General features: G+C 49.0%; 2 protein-coding genes across 3 annotated transcripts in view; one reads left to right on the forward strand and one right to left on the reverse strand.

The window, feature by feature from the left end:
• LOC111862907 (immunoglobulin domain-containing protein oig-4) overlaps positions 1-21340 on the reverse strand; it is a 125218-nt gene that overhangs the window by 32527 nt on the left and 71351 nt on the right. The window lies entirely within an intron of this gene.
• LOC111862964 (probable cationic amino acid transporter) lies at positions 643-19733 on the forward strand. 2 transcript variants are annotated; one of them, XM_023848858.2, is made up of 15 exons: positions 643-843; positions 6937-7108; positions 7531-7684; positions 10635-10853; positions 12033-12241; positions 12986-13157; positions 13243-13426; positions 13507-13631; positions 13712-13860; positions 14568-14725; positions 14868-14903; positions 15810-16002; positions 16085-16323; positions 16398-16525; positions 16610-19733. In XM_023848858.2, the coding sequence occupies exons 2-15, from the start codon at positions 6938-6940 to the stop codon at positions 16789-16791; spliced, it is 2319 nt and encodes a 772-aa protein (XP_023704626.1). In that variant the 5' UTR covers positions 643-843; position 6937; the 3' UTR covers positions 16792-19733. The 2 variants fall into 2 exon arrangements, with proteins under 2 accessions (XP_023704626.1, XP_023704633.1); XM_023848865.2 differs by lacking the exon at positions 14868-14903 and having other exon boundaries at positions 644-843.

Consider the following 21340-nt stretch of genomic DNA (forward strand, 5'->3'; position numbering starts at 1 on the left):
CTAGAAGACAGAGCTCTGCACAACAGTACTCATGAGTTCACACCTCCAGTGCTACTGCTCAAGATCTGAGAGCAACTGAAACTGTTTGACACAGGAATACTATCAGACATGCCATTTGGTCCAAATTCTCGCCCCATATCTGTATGTATCTGCTTCTGGGAGCCTTGCTGACGACCCTTGCCAGAACACCAATTCTTTGTTGAGTCCCACAGGACTCATGACTACATGTCATTGTTTGACAGCTCTGGCACGTTTTGCTTAGGCCTTACAATTTTCGAGGTAAGTAAAGATAAGTGTTTGCATGCGTCTGTTGTTAGACATGGGAAAGTCCTTCAACTATTTCAGTTTCCAGCCGCCGAGCCCCATGCCTGAACCATGGCAACTTATCGACGCCTTGAGAGACGCTAATATATTTCCAGGTACTATAGCCGATAATTTGCATTCCAGCCTTCTAAATAAAAATAATATAAGGAAACAAAAATAGCAGCAAAAGAAAAAAAAAGCAGGCAGAGAAGTGCAACATACTGGGGCTATTCCTACCGAGGCCGTAACTTGCCGTTTCTGCAGCAGATGGCATCACTGAGGTACCGCCAGGAGGTGCTGCTATCGACGCGGAGCGAGATCGGCTAGGCGAGCAATGTCATGCAGTGAAGACTAGCACGGAGGGGCAGACCGCAGCAAAATGTACATTGAAGCGGAGAGGTGATGGGGTTGTGTAGCATAAACATGTAGAGAAGTCTCGAGAGTTACAGACCGGCGTTATAAACATTAACTGTGATCGCAGGCAACATACAAATAGTGCGACCCGTGTGACGTCATTCAGCTGCAAACGTCTGCATAAAGGTAAGAGCATCACGCCCCTCCGCCTCTGCAACATTAGACCAAGAAACGATGTCAGAGTGGCCTGCACTGGAGTTCGGCGTCGGCTGTCAGTTGCACGATGCATTGGGGGGGGGGAGGGCATGTAGCACTGATGACAGACGGTAAATTAGAAATGCACAAAAATTTAGTCTGAAAACCTGACGAGAGAGGTCACCGGGGGGGCGACTGGAGGTATGTGGGATGATAATATTAAAAGGATCTTAAATGTAACGGAATGGATTCATCCCATTCAGGATGTGGCATAAGGCTGGCTTGTGTGTCTAGGGTAACGAACCTTCACGTTCCTGACCAACTGAGCTACTGCAAGCTTCTCCGAGTTAGGCAACAATACGAGCTGGTTCATCCTGCACAGACACGAAGGTACAGTGGTAACACTCTTCATGTGTATTCGGTTCGAATCCCTGCCGGGACACCGATTGCCTTGAATAATGCCTTTCGATGTTTTCCTGAATCCTCCAGGCAAATGATCACGTCACGACCGTTTCCTTCCAAATCCATTAACCACCCTACCATTCCACGCCATGACGTAAGACGAAGGGCCTGCATCTAGGCCCAAACGACCCAGCTGCCCTGACAGGCCGGTCAGTTTATTGCCCACAGTGATGTTAACATTTCGTCACGTGATTCAGTCCGTTGCTAGGAATCAGCACAAGAGCTTGGAGTCAATATACGTGTACCTTCTTGCAGGAGTCATGCGGGGCAGCGTGACAGAGAGCTCTTACTTTTTCTTACAAACTGGAAGGCAGGGGGGCGCACGTGAAGCTCGAACCCAGTTCGCGAGTTGGCGTTCAGTGCCGTTCAGACAGACACCTGTTTGGGCCCTAGGCAGGGGCGGGAGCACAGCGATAATCAATAAGGACCTTGCTGCCAGGCTCACAGCGGCGGTGCTGCGTGCTGTGTCGGCCATGCAAGTTCAGTGGAGCGAAGGGATGTGTGTGGGTGTGAAACTCGGTCTCTCTTCACTTTAAAGCAGGAACACAATTTGAGGGCATGTGTCACAAGAAATGCTTACTTGTTTATTTCACGACGTTCTCAGTATCTAGACTGTACAGCGCCGCGCGTTCAGTTCACTCATGAATAGACTAGAAAGGATCTGAGATTCGAACGAAGGACTTCCCGAATACGAGTCTAGAGTGGTACAGCTATGCTAACCTGCTCGTTATGTTGATAAGAATAATGGCACATAAGAGGAAACATAACAGGGAGCTACATCCACAGCCTTCAAGCTGTACTCTTAACTAACTTCAAGGATTGAGTCCTGCTTGAGAAGCTAACAGTTGTTCAGGCAGTCAAAAAACTGCCCTGCATTATATGGAAGCAGAAGGCTCGTTATCGTGTTCATAAGAGCCGAGAATATTCCCTACCCTACGCCAGATGAATCCAGTCCACAATTTTAATCTTACTCTTGCGTGTAATTCTCAGCCTTTTCCTCAGGTTTTCCTGCCAATCAGTATTTACAAAATTATCCCATGCCTGCTACATGTCATACCCATCTAATCCACCTTGACTTGATCACTGCAATAGTATCTGGCAGAACTGTTGCACACAGTCTCGTGTGGCTATGGCTCAGAATATGGTCTAGTGTTAAGCTTTTGTGAACTCGGTAATGGACCTTTGTGTTCCATAAAGGAGGACTAATTTCTTGACTTGCTGAGCGACTACTAGCTTATAAAAAGGACTTTGCCCCGTGCAGGACAGAATCGGCGCCAGGATGCAGCACGCGTAGCAACTTGTCACGGATTTATTTAACACATTAAATGACACTGGTAACTATATGTACCACCCGCATTAACATTAAAGGAACTCTGCATTTTTTTTACACAGTCCATCACTGTATTCCGTATGGTTCTCACAGTAAACAGCGACTCTTTCCCTAAACAGCATTAACCGGTTCGGCTTTGTAGCAGACATGCAGTGTGTTCTCTGTGAACCGGGAATCGAATTATTAAATATTGTTCAGAGGAGTTCCAAAGTTTAAAACTATCGCCCAAAGTACGCATAAGAAACAGCCCCTGCAAAACAAATCTTCAAACGACTTCAGACTAAAGCACCACCAAAAATAGAGACGAAGGTCAGCATTCCTAGCAAGCCAACCGGACCAAGGCTCTCCGTGGTTTTCCTCAGTCCTAGAGCAAATTGGAACCCAAATTTCACGTTGTACTGCATACTCCAAGTGCAGGCCACCTCTCTGTGTTAGTATTAAACTTAGGCCGCGCCATAGCTCAAGCGGTTAGTCGCTGGCTTCCCACCGCGTAGGCCCGGGTTCGACCCCGGGTCTGGTCAAGTGGGATTTGTGGTGAACAAAGTGGCGCTGGGGTGGGTTTTCTCCGAGCACTTCGGTTTCCCCTGCCAATATTCATTCCACCAAATTCTCCATCATCATAATCACCCGGGGCAGGTACAATAGGCCAATCAGTGGCCGCCGTTCTGAGTGGACCCCGTTGCACTCCACCCCCCACTAAGCGAATTAAAAAAAATTAGTATTAAACTTTTTCCCTGATTCAGTCCTTCCAAATTTAACATAAAATTTCCGACCGTACGCAGCAAAACCCTTGTTCCAATTGTTTCCTCTGCTCATACAAAGTCCATTTCTCCACTTCACAACTCTTTACCCTATCTCGCCCGTACACTGAGCGGGTGCTGCACGGAAAACATCATGGCCTTCCCATTCAAAATGTAGTGCATGTCGCTACCCCCATCTTCACTTTCTCCCCTCGGAGAATTAAGTAATTATTCTGTAAACGTTAAGTGGATCCCCTGTCACGACGCGACTCGTGCTCAGGAGACGGCCTCCGCATATGGAGGGTAGCTGCGGACAGCCGACAAGGAGTGATCCTTCATCTTGGGAGCTGGTGGGGGAACTATACACTCATGACGGCAAAAATACACCCGGGATATTAGAGAAGTGAACCCCGATGCAATCTGGCAGAATCTTCTAAGGAAGGCCATGCCTCAAAAAGGGTTGTTTTGCCAATGAAAGTTACACAGGGCGCCAAGCTTGTGCTGGATCCACCTGGCTCAGGATACAATGAGTGGCGTGCTTTTGTGAACGCGGTAATGAACTGTCGGGGTCTATATAAAGCGAGGAATGTCTCGAAGAGCCTAGAAAATTTGAGGTTCTCGTGAAGGACAGGCACCGTTTGAAACGCAGCGTAACCCCGCGGCCGCCATATTGGTATAGTTAGTTTCTCTCCGCGGCACGATGCTCCCACACTCTGTACATTCCTACGTGTTGGCGTCTGCTACTGGAGGCGCCAAGATGGCGTCGCGTGGGAGCGCAGCCGTCATCATTTCACATACGAAATTCTCATTCCTCGCTACAGCTGGCATATATAACCCATGCTGCTGAAACAGTTTCGTTAAATAAGACAAAGTATAAATGACTTCTCGATATGCACGGGAGGACGAGGACAAGGGAAAGGCAGACAATTCTCCTGCATGACACGACAGACGTGTCGCTTGATTTGCTCTGGTTACTCTTAGACCCTGAGGACGGAGGCAGCACGTTCATCCGAAACATCTGTAAACTTGCACTAGGCTACACGGCGTGAGAAGCTCACACCTGAACCAGGCCACACAGGCCCATTGATAGATTGGTTCTGGCATTGCTAATTTCGTAATGTTAGATTTCCCCAACCAATTTGAAGCCTGAAATACACAAAACCGCGAGCGGGGGTGGGGGGGAGCGTAGCAAGCCGACGTCGCGGAATGTCAGTTTTCCAGTGCCTGAGCAGCGCTCACTAGCCTCGATGCTAGTCCAAATAATTTGTCAGTTCACGCTGAGCAGCAACATTTGTGAAACCGCGCAACCCAAGGCCCAGCGGAATTATGATTTTCTGACGATTTGGGATTTGCATGAGTTTGGGGGAAGCAACGTCTGCCCCCCGAGAAGGACGTGTCATGCTATCAAAATGGGGGGCAGATCTCGCAGCTGTCTGTCCGTCCATGACTGCAGTCATTGCCCGCGATATCAGGGTTCGATCCTCCAAACTTTTGCCTTCACATTCTCTTCCGTCTGCCTCCCACTTCTGGCCACGTGGCTCAGCGGTACAGAGCGCGGCTGACTCTGCAATGTGGCCGCCGCGGCTGACGTCACAGCACCGTCCAGCTGCAGAGTGAGCTCTTTTTTATATGGCTCACCATTCGAGACGAACCAAGCTAGTTGTGGCGGTGGGGTGAACCACACTCCAACCCCGGGAATCCCTGACGTCACTGGGCCGTGAGGTCGCAGGGTTGACCTTTAAGGACACATGATCCAAATCGATAGAAATTTGCATCGCGCTTGTGGCGACATCTGCTGACCTTTCCGGCTGCCTTCCACATGACCATTACTTCGGAGACCTGGGGCTTTGTCGGAAGTCAGATGTGCTTCCGTCGTCAGGTGGAGGCCGCCTCAAGGTGGCGACGTCACGGCTATTGAGGATGGACATGCCCACAGTTGCACCGGCCTGGCCCGGCCCGGATAACACACGGAACGCTGAATACGGAGGGTTACGACAGTTGGGAGGAAGCCAAGACACGATCCATTTCACTGGGCAACGGAGCGACGCAGTTTATGTGACAGTCGCTATTTCGTTTCGCTGTGTAGTCGGACTCAACGTCACCGACGTTTCGGATGAACTTACTGACCCAATATTGAGAGCTGAAGAGTAACAAGACCAAACTACATGAGCAGTCTTCATAGCAATCACTGCGACAACCTGGCACACGGAGTGCGAGATATGGGCACAGCGCGTGTCGCTTGTAAGGCTGCCGTGAGCTGAGTGCAGTCCCTTTGGACAGTCCTAGATATCGGGTCCAAAACGTCGAGAAACGCTGTCAGTTCTTGGAGCAGGGGTGCGTTCAGAAACTCAATCAGCGAGAACTACAAAACAAACTCAGTTCTCTTTACATAATTTCACTTTCGCTTACGAAACTGCGATCAATCATAGACTGAAAGCAGACTCGGTCGCGCGTCGAAGGTTTATGTGAATGGTCGCCAGGCGACAGCGACAGAGAGGGGGGGCAAGCGGACCGATCGCAGAACAACAATGCAACTCCCACGAACTGCTGAAATTGCTGGCTAAGCCAGAGCATGCCACAATACAGCCTAGGTCACAGGATCGTAACGAACTCCATGCAAACTAGACGCCCACTCCAGACGCTGATAGTCACTCAGCTGGTCAATAAACTTACTATCATTTAACGTAATGAACCCCACTGGCCATGTGATAAATGCAACTGTTGCTTCTAACGGGGGGACCCGACAGCACGAAAAGTTGTGAAATGTACTCCGTATGATTACTTTAACCTCTTAAAGCTAAATGGTTACTATATGTGCCACTTGCTATAACATACCAAAACTCTGCATTCTGCCCACACAGTGTATCTATATGTTCCGACCGAGTCTCAAAATAAACAGCGACTGTTTCCTTACACAGCATTAACCGGTTGGGTTTTGTAGCGGAGACGTAATGTTTCCTGTGAGGTACGGACTGAATCTTTAGCAGAAATTCAGTATTTCAAGGGTTGAAGCGATGAGCCAGTTCTGAGGTTAAATTTCTTAGTTTGCGTGTCGTTCCTTATTTACAGTTTCAACCATAATACACAGTGTGACACTGACAGGGAAATCAGCCAGCTGTATGCTTCTGGTCACTGCATGCCTGTAACAGTCTATTTTTCACGAGTTCGTAGGCATCCTGTAGCCGTGCGGGTCCCACGGGCTCTGAACAGCATGAGCTGGGTCTCTAGCCCCACTATTGACTGTGCTCCTGTATTAACAAAACTAAACGTGTGGACTGTCAGAATTAAGTGACCTCCAGTGACATGACCTTCCCGCCGAGACACCGGGCTTAACTTATCGACTTCACACCCACAGCGGGCAGGCCGCTATGGATTTCCGATGCTAAAACTGTTGTGGGTGCGACAACGAAGTGACGGGGTGTGACATGAAAGTGTCGGTTCGTGAACCCCGAGACTCCCCTTCTCCACTCTATACAAGACTTGTGCTGTCTCTCGGCACTGCCCAGACCTCAGAATGCGTGGAGCTTTACTTCCATTGTGCTGCTGTTTCAGTATGAAGCTAGGCGTGTTCCCGCAGCTGAACCAGCTGAACAGGGCTGAGCTGAAACGGGACGGTCTCGCACTGTTCAGTAAACTGATCCGTACTAAGAATGTGGAAAGCATGCAGGGGGAGGTGCCCCACGGAACGTCAGAGTCCCAGGACCCCAAGAAAATGAAACTCAAGGTCAGTATCTTGGCACTTCATTAGCTTTGTTGGGGGGGAGGGGGCTTGTGGCCTCGCCTGGGACAATGGGATTTCATAAACATGGGCATTGTCCATCGTCTTGAGTTCTATAGACATCATGTTTCGGCAACTCGGACTGCTTCCATCGTCAGATGTGAGTATACTTCATACTCAGCTGCGTCCGTCAGAGAAGCTAATCTCGACCATTAGACTACTTGTCCAATGGGAATGCTTGTAATAACTACTCAAAGCGATTGAGAATGGCCAAGAAAGAGCCGCCACGGCTGTTACACCGTTCAGACTGTCCTAACCCTCACAGCAGCCGTCCAGCCTGTTACATGGCGCCGCAACACATGCCACTTGTGGCGACAGCGCCCCTGTATTTCGAAAAGGGAACCTGTGCGCCTCGTGATCTGTTTCAGAAATGCCTGACGACCCTGGACCTGACGTCCCTGGGGGTGGGCTCCTGTGTTGGCACGGGCATGTACCTTGTGGCCGGCATGGTGGCGCGCAACTATGCCGGCCCTGGAGTTGTCTTCTCCTTCATCATTGCCGCTGTAGCTTCCATATTCTCCGGTAAGTATGGCGCACACACCTTCACGATCCGGCCCTGACCAACACGAGATAACAATTTTTATAACAGGTTATCAACTCCGTCCAGCGTGACTGACAAAACGCGTTTCGTTGTTTCCTTTTTAATCTTTCATCCTTGACATGTTTCGGTCTTGGAGACCTTTTTCAGAAGGACATATCAATACAGGGGGGAATTACTGTTACAGGGTGAGTGGACTGTATCAATACATACATACCGTATCATCGAAATGTCTACCACCTCGAGGATCCGAACGACCGGAACAAGAGGACGGCACCAAAGAGTCCCATTCGTCAAGCGACGGAACCACGAGGTGGCTGACACTCAACTTCCTTTCAAGGGAGACGGTATAAAGGGCACGAACCAAATTCGTTCTAAAAATTTTAACAAAATCTTTTTAAACCACACTTGTAAATTGTAATAATTTATAAATATTTTAATGTATTCATGCAAGTTGCTGTAGTTGTCAAAGGGTAATAGCTTATATTTATGGCATTGTGATGATATTGTATGTATGTACTGATATTGACCAATCACCCTGTAACAGTAGTTTCCGCCTCTATTGATATATCCTTCTGAAGATGGTCTCTCAGACCGAAACATGTCAAGGATGAAAGATTAAAAAGGAAAGGACGAAACACGTTTTGTCAGTCACGCTGGACGGAGTTGATAACCTTCTGTAGTGCTGCTAGTGTGACGGAGCAGGAGGGCCCAAAAGAGATAGCAAATGTGCATACATAACTATTGCCAGCGGGCTCCTGCGCAATCTACTAGACTAGACGGCGTCACATGTAGTTATCGCCGTGTAGAACTGTTTGCAAACGCGTTCGCTGATGCCACTTGCTGAGAACGGACCCATCTTCTTCAAATCGTCCTCACAGAACCGGAACGTGCCGGGTTCGGTACCGGCAGCCGTCAGATGTCAGTGCACTAAACTGAGCACAAATTGTGACAAATGCCAAAGTTCCTCCGCATTCGCGTGTCTCATATGCACAGGCCATCTTGCTTCTCTAGGTCGTGACGCCGTATAGTGTGGTTTGGGTACCCAAGCTATTCCCATTTTCTACCCTGAAGACGGAAGCAGTATATGTTCATCTAAACTGTTGTCACACGATTAGTTCTACCAGACTATACGACATCAGATACCACAAGGCAGTAATCTCAATATTTACCGCTGTGAGAACCTCAAACCTGAAATAAGAACTTCCCGTGCATTTAGGTCGCCCAAGTCTGCCCCAGACGCTACTGTGAATGTGTTGTTTGGCACACCCGGACATAGACGCCAAACAAACAGAGAATGCTCACTGTAGTGTACTTCGCTGCTGTGACCAGTCTCACGGTCTAAGCACACACACTCGCACACACCTAATTAGGCTATCGATTTTCAATCAACATCTAGCTGCAATCCTCGTACACGTCACCCAGTTAATTAAAAAGAAGGATGACCGTTCGAGCACATCTCGAGGACAAACACCCTTACTGCCACTGTTTCTTCCCGTCTTCTTCCGTTACTGTCACAAAAGGCCGATGTCAGCAGCCAAGCCTAATGTCAGTGTGCGGCGGGCCGTGTTCGATTCCTGGAGCGGACGATAACACCCACTGCGTGCGAAGCAAATCAATAGTTCATTCACCCAGCAGTGGCTGCTGTGGGTGCTGTGCTTATTGGAAGACTCCTGTTAGGAGCCCCTGCAAAAATACGGATAACCCGCCTCACACATGTGTCAGAGAAGTTGCCGCGCAGCACGGCGAACTGAAGGCTGGAGACAATATTCACTGTTTTGTATTGGAGTAGAATGTCGTATCTTACTCTGAGGGAATAACATGAATTGCAGCTGAGGAGTTGTAACGCCGTCTAGTTCTCAGGCAGCACAACATATCGCTTCCATCTTCAGGGTTCAAAAATAATCCAAGCAAGAAACCAACAAAAACAGGCGACAAACTCCATATACGCTTTCCTCTTTCCCACATATTCCTCCGAAACGTCGGACTCTCTCCGAATTACACGGCGCTAAAACCCTAAACACCGCCGTGTTCATAGTCAAACAGTTCAGAACTTCAAACCTGACATAGATTGTGTGGTCTTGATATACGTTTCCAACATTTCGGAGACATCTGCTGCTTCCATCTTCAGGACAGCAGTTGTGATACTGTGCTTTGAAGGCTCTGATGCTACAGCTGTACGACCTGCCTCTCCTTACGTCACAGCGCCATTCATTTCTTTTGCTTTCCGTTGCCAGAACACGATCAGTAGACTCATTTCTCGGCTTATGTACTGCACACTGTGGCCCAATGTTCCGTGCGGGGAGCCTCACATAACCTGTCAGGTCTGCCTCTGGATTTAGTATTGAGGTCATAGTTTCCTCAAAATGATGGTGCCAACATTTGAACATAACTGGGCCCTAGATTATCGTCTGGTATTTAGATACATTTTTCTAAGCAACTACAAGTTCTGCAGTTACAGAAGAGGGCTACCTGTAGCTGCTGATTAGCACTGAAGCACAGACCCTCAGCTGCGTGTCTCCCGAATTACACGACTGCAGGACTTGCGCTTCCTTGCGAGAATGGGAAAAGTAACAGAAATGAGTACCCGGAATTTTCCTGCGGGTGAAGGCTGACAATCTCACAGCCATCTGTGAATCGACTGTCTAGAAAATGTGAGAGCCTCGGCGTCTCACAACCCTATGGGCCTCCACAGACTATTACAGGAATATATTTACCTCTTTTTATCTGAAACTTTTTAACATAAGCCTGTTAAATCCTACTAACTGCTCTGAATAGCGCGTGTTTTCTTAAACGTAAGCCCAGCAGCAAGGGCCGCAGCTGCCCTGAACAGAAACTGGTCGCCTCTGCAATAGAATCATTTGACTTGTTTCATTAAACATTCCAGTGGCAAATACATGGCCATGAGAGCTAAGATATTGGACCTGTTTCCAGGGGCTTGCTACGCAGAGTTCGGAGTTCGAGTCCCGCACACGACGGGCTCCGCGTACATGTACAGCTACGTCACTGTGGGGGAGTTTATCGCCTTTGTGATTGGCTGGAACATGGTGCTGGAATACCTTATTGGCACGTCGGCCTGCGCCTGCGCCCTCAGCGCCTGCTTCGATGCCTTGGCCAACGGTGCAATCAGCGGAGCCATGAAAGCGTTCTTCGGTGAGTGAGGAACCAACTGGGTCTGCGCAGGATGGTCCTGGGTTCGTAAACCGGGACTACACGCTCCTTGCAGTTGAGGATGTCACAGTGGAGATTATGAGAAGTGCTTTGCTGTGACGTCGTGCGGTCTCAGAGAAGTTTACCGACCTTTCGCAGGAAAGTACTGCTTCAATCTTCAGGTTGGAAGAGTAAGCCAACCAAGAAACCAACAAGAAGCAATTAAAATTGATGCTTGCTGTTTGCAAGTGCGCTTACCCTGAAGGTGGAGGCAGTACGTTCCTTCCAAACGTCTGTGAAATCTTTTTTTAATTGCTAGAGGGCGGGACTGAGTCCCTTGCACTGCGGCCACTTCTGGCCTATTGTACCAGCCCCAGATGATAGGTGAGGGTGATTGTGGAGCAATTTGTGGAATGAAGATTGGCAGGGGAAACCGAAGTACTCGGAGAAAACCTGCCCCAGCGCCATTTTGTCCACCACAAATCCCACTTGACCAGACCCGGGATCTAACCCGTGCCGCCGCGGTGGGAAGCCAGCGACTAACCGCTTGAGCTATGGCGCGGCCTGTGTGAAATCCTACTACAGCACATGGCCTCGTGCTCCAGTCTACATGAGGTACTATTGAAATTAGAAGCCTAAGAAGATAGAAACGTTCGTAAGCATAACGACCGCGATAGTGCTGCCACTGCCAAGGAACTAGCTAACTAGGCCTAACAAATGCATGCAACGGATGCTCAGTCATTCAGTGTATCTGAGGCCTTGTATAAGCTCGCAAATTTTATTACAATTCTCTATATTATCCTCACATCTATACCTAGGTCTACCAACTAGTCTCTTTGTTTTCAGATTTCACAACTTACTTATGCATTAACGTCTGACCCATGAAGTCTGCATGCCCTGCCCGTCCAATGTCTCTGCTAAAAAGCCGAATCGGTTAAGGCTGTTCAAGGGAACAGTCGCTGTTTCCTGTGAGAACCACAGTGAACACAGACTGCAGAGTTCTAGGAGTTCTGCGTGTCAAATAAAGCAGGTGGTACATATAGTAACCAATGGGCTTGAAAGGGTTAATTAATTATTCTGAAATTAGTTTCGCCAATTCCACCTGCGTGTACAGTACATTTCGCTGTTGCCGAAACAGCCCTCACACATCGACATGGCGCGCTTTGCTTCATCTGTTGACAGGCAGATCACCTGACTTCCTGGCCTTCATCATCACCATCCTGATGATGCTGCTCATGGCAGCGGGCGTCAAGAAGTCCCTAGTGTTTAACAACGTGCTCAACGCACTCAACCTGTCCGTCTGGGTGTTTGTAATGACCGCCGGCCTCTTCTACGTGGACACGGGCAACTGGAGCGACCACAAGGGTTTCCTGCCGTACGGCTGGCCCGGGGTGAGTGGCCGACACTGCAACAGCAGGGGCTGCTTACCATGACTACTCTTATGGGGAGGCTTCTGGCTGCCATGGCTACTGTTAAGGGGGAGTCTTCTGGTTGCCATGGCTACTGTTAAGGGGGAGTCTTCTGGTTGCCGTGGCTACTCTTATGGGGGAGGCTTCTGGCTGCCATGACTACTCTTAAGGGGGGAATCTTCTGGCTGCCATGACTATTCTTATGGGGGAATATTCTGGCTGCCATGGCTACTCTTATGGGGGAGTTTTCTAGCTGTCGTGGCTACTCTTATGGCGGATTCTTCTGGCTGCCATGGCTACTGTTATGGGGTGTCTTCTGGCTGTCATTGCGACTGTTATGGGGGAATCTTCTGGCTGCCATGGCTACTGTTATGGGGGATTCTTCTGGCTGTCATGGCTACTGTTAAGGGGGTATTCTGGCTGCCATGGCTACTGTTATGGGAGAGTCTTCTGGCTGCCATGGATGCTCTTATGGGGGAGTCTTCTGGCTGCCATAGCTACTTTTATGGGAGAGTCGTCTGACTGCCATGGCTACTCTTATGGGGGAGTCCTCTGGCTGCCGTGGCTACTCTTATGGGGGATTCTTCTGGCTGTCATGGCTACTCTTATGGGGGATTATTCTGGCTGCCATGGCTACCCTTATGGGGGGTCTTCTGGCTGCTGTTATGGGGGAGTCTTCTGGCTGCCATGGCGACTCTTACTTGACAGGGGCCATATTATGCGCAGGTACTGACTGGGGCCGCGACCTGCTTCTATGCCTTCATTGGATTCGACATTATCGCCACGACGGGGGAGGAGGCAAACAACCCTAAGCGATCCATTCCCCTGGCGATAGTGACCAGCCTGGTCATCATACTTATCGCCTATGTCACTTCCTCCATGATGCTCACTCTCATCGGTGAGTTTTAACGCGTTTCTCTGCTCACGGTGCATTCGTGGATGGGTTGAGTAACCCCAGTGCTACAAATTCCATGCTGTTGCAGTGCCATATGATGAGGTGGACGCCAACTCGGCGCTGGTGGAGATGTTCGGGCAAGTGGGGGCCATGAAGTGCAAGTACATCGTGGCGGTGGGCGCCCTGGCCGGCCTCACCGTCTCCATGTTCGGCTCCATGTTCCCCATGCCGCGCATCGTGTATGCCATGGCGCAGGACGGGCTCATCTTCAGGTACAGTGTGGAGACTTGTCCTGTAGGGTAGAGTGCGTAGACTACGGAGAGGTTCTGAGCTTAGTAACTGCGTGTTTCAGGACCCTGTCGCAGGTGTGGCCAGCTACTGGAACTCCAGTGCTCGCTACCTTCATATCCGGCCTGGCCGCGGCGCTAGCAGCCCTACTTATTCGGCTGGAAGTGCTGGTCGAGATGATGTCCATCGGTAAGTTGGGCCCGCAGTCTCGTGTTTGTGCCCTCACTGCTATGTGTCTGTATTTATGTGCGCCTGACACTGTCCTACAGGCACGCTGCTCGCCTACACTCTGGTCTCGACCTGCGTGCTAATCCTGAGGTACCAGCCTCACTCTACCAATCTCATCGAGCTGCTGCCTCAGAGCCTCAGAACCCCGATACGAGGCTCCCCCACCAAAGAGAACCTCAGCAATGGACAGGCAAGTAGTCCCCCAGCCACATGTCTCTGTCTGAGGTACAGTCCTCTCCACAAATTAGAAGCACAAGTTGCACGCAAGCTTTCCTTCGGCACGGCGGTGTCTGCGTGGATAACAGCTGAGCGACAGGTTCCGTGCTCTGTCCCATCTGCAGATATCCGGGCGGGTGCTGCTCAGAACAGACCGCTCTACAGTACGAGGCCGCCATGTTGGAACACTGCCCTTGCGTGGCGACGCTCAGGTTGTTCATCCACTTGCGTCTCCACGCGACCAGAGCTGAGAGCTGACATTCATGAAAGCACAAGCCTCTTAAATAGTCTCAGCAGCTGCATAAAGATGCATACATTTTGCGTTTTCTTATGAACAGGCCTATCAATTAAAAAAGTTTATGCAAATTCATATTTTATTTTATATAATGAACCCTTTGTTGAAAACGTCGCGGCACGCTGGTTGAGAACCGCTTGCTCACAGGGCAGTACTTCAGAGGCCATGTGGAGCGGGCAACACGTTCGTTGAGATCGGAGGTTGTGAAGCCGAAGCCGTGTGACACCGTGCAGTCTTGCTGAGCTACGAGGTCGATGGTACCGTTGAGACGGCCGAAATAGTTCTGCAGGAAGGAGTCAAGACAAGGCAAATGCTGACGCAGCTTCCAGTTGTGGTATTCATAATCATTCTTCCATTCGATGCCAAATTAGGGCTCTGCTGTGCAGGTACTTTACGGAAAGCAACTGCACCCCGACCAACTGAGGGCAGCCCTGGGCAACACGGCGCCCGCACCCACAGTTCCTGCGCACCAGCCGTCGGCACCAGCCGGGGTCGCTATGGGCCCCAACCAACAGAGGGTTATGGTGCGGCGTGTGACACGCAGGTGAGTTGTGGGATGTCACGCCTTCTCATTACTGCTGTAACTGCACAGCTTCTTGATTAGTGAACATGGCTGTCATGAGCCAGTTGAATCCAGTTCTCTAGGTTCCATGCACCAAACGGTTGTCTCGATTTCTTTCACGCAGGACGGACGGTGCGGGGAACTTGCGGGGATTCGAAGAGTAAGCCACCATTCTGTGTGCCCCTAAACTCAGCAGTTGTGTCCCCCATGCAATGTATGTGACGTCACAGTCCCCCCCTCAATGTGACTATGTTTGCGGTACAAATGTATGCATGTCCCCACCACTGACAGCGGGTCGAATCTCGGCTGTTTTCATGAGCATGACGGGTCCACTGAACCCTGTAACATGGACACGCCCAGGCAACGGCAACTAACAGGAATATGTCATCAGACGCCCAACATAATTATATCGAGGAGAGTTGCAGGGCTTGACTCCTTTCGCGAGAAATATTCAGAGAGTTGCATACATTCCAGGCGCGAGCGGACACGCAACATTAGAACGTGACGAGAAATTTCGGCGAAATTTCCGCCCATCCAAAATATAAAAATCCGTTCAGCTGTTCTTGAGGGTTCTTACGGACGGACAGGCATGCAGAAGCTCTGCAACTTTCCGCCGCGAAGCCTCCAAAACTAAGCAACAAAGGCTACTGTTGATTCTGATGTTGCAGAGGACGGAAGTGAGAAAATTAACTACCAATCACCACAGCGCGTGAACCTCACCCTGCCAATGTTTTGTCGAATTCTGTACATGTCAAATGAGCATGCTAGCATCGGTCTTGCCCCCACCACACCTTGTGTGCCTCTACCGTACATGTAGCCTGCATCTATATCCCTTGCGTGTTCAGAGACATTACATGCTTCAACGGGCGCGAAACGTCACCAAATGGAAGTCGATATAGTGCATCTAACGCGCGACAGATGTCGGTACCTGTCAGAACGTTCTGCCATTTAAACGCGACGCATGCAGATTCAGTAGAGCAAATGGACGGAAACAAGTTGACGCTTGGCGTAAAGACGTTGAAGAAGTGGTCGTGGCCTACTGTAACAATGCCTGTCGCGCCCACAGCTCACCGGACAGTGACGACACATTCCCAGGAGAGGAGCCGGAAGAGGACTTCTTCCTGCGGGATGACCAGTTCCTGGTGTCGGATCGCAGCGAAAACAAGTTCTATGGCACACTACACGGGGGCAGCACAGGAGGCAGCGGCGTGGCGGCGGCAGTGGGGCCCAGCCTGGGGTACATCGGCAGAAGACTACAGGTGAGTGGTGTAAGCAGAGCACGAACAATGCCAGCCAGCGGAGTGAGCCCCTTGCATAATGCTACTGTATATACCGTGCCAGGCCGCCACGTACCTCTGTCCGGCCATCTTCCCGTGGGTGGACACAGGCCCAGCGACCGAGGAGTCCGGCATGTTCGTCATGAAGATGGTGGGACTCCTCTACCTCCTGATCCTCATATTCGACCTGATCGTGGTGTGCAGCATGGGCTCCATGTCGGGAGCCACCACCTTCTTCCTCGTGCTCTTCCTGCTGGCCATCATCGCCGTGCTGCTTGTCATCTCCAGGAAACCGCAGAACAGGTGGGTGGGGCGTCGCGATGCCTCCCTCTCCACACTCATGACGCTTCGTCACGCCGTGTCCTCATCTGTTTCAGGAAGACTTTGCTGTTCATGACTCCGGGACTGCCCTTCGTGCCGGCCATCGCTGTCATGGTCAACATCTACCTCATCTTCAAACTGTCCATCCTCACTCTCGTCCGCTTCACCGTCTGGATGGCTATAGGTACGTTTCGGACACGCGCATGCGCAGCTCTCTTCACTGGCTCTAGTGACATTCTGATCTTCATATCCAGTCTCGTGTCTACAGGCCTCGGCGTGTACTTCTACTACGGCATCAAGCACAGCACCCTGGAGGAGGAGAACATCGAGCTGACCGTGTCGACAGAACAGCCCACTGAAGCAGCGCCGGTCCCCGTCGTGACGTCATCACCAGAACCCAGAAGTGATCTGTTCATTCCCGCCCAGAGTTTCCCCACGTGGGACGACTGAAGCAGCTACAGAGATCCTGCGACTCCTTGGGGCGAGAACATGGAGCTAAAATCGGAAATTCGAAAAGGGCGATTCTCCCTGAGCACAGGTCTTCATCATGTTCATGAGCTGACGGCACTCGTGCCAGCGTGGCTTGTCTCCGTACGAACCTGTAAGGACCTTGGCCTCGTTTCTTCTCTGTGATTTGTCTTCTCACTGAGCCTCTTTTCGCTTGCAGCTCTCACAAATCATTAACATCTTCCAACCGTCAAACATTGTCTGGTCACCCCTGTTTGGTCCAGGGTAATCACAAGCCCCAGCCACTCCATAGCAGCTACCACATCAGGGACATCGTGTAATTTTCTCTGTTCGGTTCTACTGCATTACGACCGCAGAGACGAAACCACTGTTTTCATCAGAATGTGTAGCACACACAAACCTTTAAAGCAAAGTGGTAACTATATGTACCAGTGAATCTAACACCATAGAAATGAACGTTTTGTTCACAGAGTGTTTTATGTCTTCTTGCATGGCTACTGTATAGCAAACGTTGCTAACGGGTCGTTCTTTGTTATGCAGATTCGGCGCCCTTTCTGTGTGCTATGAACTGAGTTTCTGAGTATCGCCTTCAGGCCTCAGAAGCGTAAGTGCTGCACATTCTGTGTCAAGCAAAAGCATGTTCGCTCTTCATCGTCAGTTGCTCAGAGCTCGTAGAGGCTGGGGTTCTAGCTGTGTCGGTCGGCTGCATAAGTCAGCAGAGCGCTGTCTCGCTACTTTACAATACAACAATGATTTCTCTTAATAAATATCAATATACACCACAGCAAATACTACATTTTGAGAGGCAAAGCGAAAAAAAAATGTCAGGTTCAGAAAACAAAAGAGTCGCTGTATCGACGGGGCCGTGGATGGACCCCACTCCCCCCCCCCTTTTTAGCTTCACCATGTCGGGCCCAAAGGAACGTTGGTGATTCATCTGACTCTAAAATGTTCAACGCGATACAAAACGGGGAAGGCCCTCGGCGGTAGCAAACTCCATCAGTCTGGGGCACCGTCACGGTCTCCCCACCATTCAAATGCAACCGTTTACAAAATAATAATAATAATACTGTTCTTCTTCTTCTTAGTATTATCAATAGTAAATAATAATAAATCTGAATATACGAGCACTGAGCAAAGCAGTAAGCACTTCTCAGCCAATCGCGAGGCTGGGTTCACATCTCAAGCCTGGGATTAAGCAAATATTGCAGATTACTGGGTGACAGTAATATTAACGAACTGCAGACTCAATGCGCGAGAGCCACCCTTGAATATCCAGCAGTCATTGAACTTCTCAAGAAATCCCAATATTTAGAATTCTGCACACTAACAAGAATAAGCACTGTTGAACCTCCTCAAAGTAAAAATTCGTGCATGAATTTGTTAAGAATAAAGATAAAATTAAAATTCAGCACCGAACTGCACTCCGGGTTTGACAAATCATCCGCCAGTTTGGTTCAGACGTCAGCCCGGGGCGCTATGCAATTTTGTATCCATTGCAAAACATTATTAACAAAGACAGTCAAATGAATCACTACAAATCTAAGCAGAAACGAAGGATCTTTTTATAACAACTAATTCCTATCACAACAGAGCAAATGTTACGAGACAGAGTGTACCGCACTGCTGAAAATAAACGAACAGCGCTTTCCCCCCCCCCAAATCAAATTAATTTGTGCGGCAAACGAAACGACCTTCGTATTGTCGGCATTCACAGGGACACCAGCTGTACACGTGACCCATGTAATGATGCTCTGTTGCGTGCTGAATGTACTATACCGAAAATATTCTTAAAATGTGTTCCAGAAAGTTCTTATCATCTGTGTTCGTGTACCATATAATGTTGTTATCAATAATCATAATGCAATAAGAGAAACATGAAGTCCCTTCGTATGTATTCCTATGTTGACTGCACTTTAAGATATCTGCACCGTGTATGCGCATGTGATGACACAGACTGTACACGCATTACTGTCGCGTCTGGCCTCCTGGGCGGCTCGCTGAAACTGACCGCCCGCCCACTGGACACTTGCTTTCAACACGCCCAAAAATTTCGTGAAGCAACAGTTTTCTTTTGAACTCGAAACAGATACACAGACTGCTGTCAATACAATTTCAGAAGATACTAAAAGACGAATTTTAAAGTTAACGTTAACAGCAGCCGTCACTCAACAATTCTAATGTTCAGAGGCAACCGGTCGCGAGCCGTACAGGGGCCGCGCTTCATGCCCTCTCTACGTCAGTGCCTGTAAGTACGAGATTACAAGAGACCACAGAAATCTACAATTAATATGTAAAAAAATAACTTAGCCCCAAACCCCTCCAGCAAGGAGAATAATTTCAAATATATGTGTACAGTACAATGTACGGGACAGAGAGCAAAAGGCCTATTACAATGTATCACCGTGCATCTGAATTGAATGGGAGTTTGTATGGAAATCTTGCATATCTTTTTCTTTTCATTTCCTGTTTGTTGTTTCAAAACGAGGAGAGGTGATGTGCCCTTGTGTCCCTGGCTTGCGGCTGCCTTCAGGCCTACAGTGGAGCGGGCATCGCGCGCCTGCGGGTCACCAACTCAGGCGGAAGAATGTAGCACTGTTGTCACAGCCTCCTTCCCACTGCACACGCAGAAGTTTGCGCTGTGGTAGCGAGCAAGTGTCTGGCCAACACGTCAGTGTCGCTGAATGCCACTTCGAGGCTGACACACAGACCTAACAACTTGTAACAGGGATTTTTAAATCGCCGCTGCACTGTGGAGTTAAAAATGAAAGAAATGCCTCGTGAGTCTAACTGGCCCTTTTGGGCTCGTGGTGTCTTCAGGCGCTTGTACACTTTCAAAACGAATAACTCGCCATTTTACATTAACTCATGAGGCGCAGTTGCGAAATATTTTCGCTTGAGTGTCAAAGTGACATTGATTACAAGGAAAATGCTCCAAACTGCGAAGCAGGGCAAGATGAACCCCAATTACTGAACATCTGGATTCTTCCCGTTCCCAGGTGTTGACTCTGGGTGGGTCCGCTGAACCAGTGAGACCCAGTTTTTGTGTTCTGTTCAGAACACTAAACGACATGAGAAACACGGAAAACCAGTCGCAGTAGGCAGTCATCAGAACGCCTGACAACGGATCACAATCAGTTACTTTGTCTTTGTATTGATTAGCCAGAAAATGGCGCTGGAAGGCGGCGCAAGTGGAGAACAGGGGCACATCGGCTGCTGCAAGACTGATATGCCGTAGAGAGATCCCACAGTAACGGGATAGATGTCGATAATATAGAAGTCATATCACTAGCAAGAAACACACGAGTCCAGAACGAACAGTATCCTGATGCATCTGATATCGAAACCAGCGGTTCTCAAGCAAATGTCTGTGACCACACCGCTTAAAGCATGAAGCCACGTAAGTCCTGTAAAGCGATTCTCATTATGTTAAAATTTAAAGCATGCTGCAAGGAAAATGTGATAACCTTAATTTTACAGCAGCTCACTAAACGGAAAAACGCTTACTGAACGTTCCCCTCCACAGTGAACAGAAAGAAAAAAGTTTCGTCTGTCAATTTGTTTGTCGGGAAATAAACAACAAAGGGGTGCAGTTCGGTAGCACTGACAGACATGCCAATGAACTCACAGGAGAGAGGGAAAACATTTTCAACAATAAGCACAGCAACAATGGCCTCGCTTGAGAACCGCCGGTTTCAGAAGGGAACGCAACGGTTACTCAGCTGCCACTGTTGGAACCTTGCTGTCTCTAGCGGAGCCAACAGCTGCTGGTCAATCTCTATGTCCTTGTGTGTGTTTAGTATTCACATCATTCAGAGGTCAGACAACTGGCCTTTATAATTCTCATATCCTTCAATTGTTATGTGTTCATTTTTAAAACGAAGAAGTTCTTTCTGTGTAGACTGTGACGTAATAGAAACTAGCTGACGTGTCTGTACATGTTGAACAGTTGAAGACTCGAATATATTGTTGAATGCTTTAACATAATGGAAAATGTTTGTTCTTCTCTCTCGAAACGTTAAAAACCAAAGTTACAAAAAAATGAGAAAAATATATTGTTGAGTTTTTATTGTTGCATGATGATGATTTCTCATTTATAATCAAGTCAGTTTAAGTCGAAACATGGAATGCTATATTATAATATATAGATGGAAATAAACTGAAACAAACAAGAAACTTGCTGCTTACTGCATTGTAACCTTGCATCCCTGCAGTCTGCGTGTCGCGCATGCGCGTCACAATGACAGCAGCATTGCTGAACCTCACGGAAACACCGGGTTCCGGTGCGTGCGTCCAGGAACCTCTTGAACGTCTGGCTTCCTGCTGTCGGCAGGCAAGGGCTCCCGAACAGAGCCTCGGAAGGCCACGCCACTATAAGCCTGCCTTCATGTCGTGATCCTTGTATTGAATTTGCAGAGATCGGAGAGGCGCAATGCAGACCCCAGGGCAGTACACACAGCGGTCATGTTATTTACGTATGAAATTAGGGCGTATACTTCTCTCATACCAATCTGCATATATTCAAAAAGGT

This window comes from Cryptotermes secundus, unplaced genomic scaffold (assembly GCF_002891405.2).
Source record: "Cryptotermes secundus unplaced genomic scaffold, Csec_1.0 scaffold1274, whole genome shotgun sequence".
Classification (NCBI taxonomy): domain Eukaryota; kingdom Metazoa; phylum Arthropoda; class Insecta; order Blattodea; family Kalotermitidae; genus Cryptotermes; species Cryptotermes secundus.

What these genes read in the sequence shown, in the direction of transcription:
- LOC111862964 (XM_023848858.2), top strand. Translation starts at nt 6,938, where the DNA reads ATGAAGCTAGGCGTGTTCCCGCAGCTGAACCAGCTGAACAGGGCTGAG. An exon ending in ACATCGGCAGAAGACTACAG is followed by an intron (nt 16,003 to 16,084) that starts GTGAGTGGTGTA and finishes ATACCGTGCCAG; the next exon opens with GCCGCCACGTACCTCTGTCC. An exon ending in CACCGTCTGGATGGCTATAG is followed by an intron (nt 16,526 to 16,609) that starts GTACGTTTCGGA and finishes TCGTGTCTACAG; the next exon opens with GCCTCGGCGTGTACTTCTAC.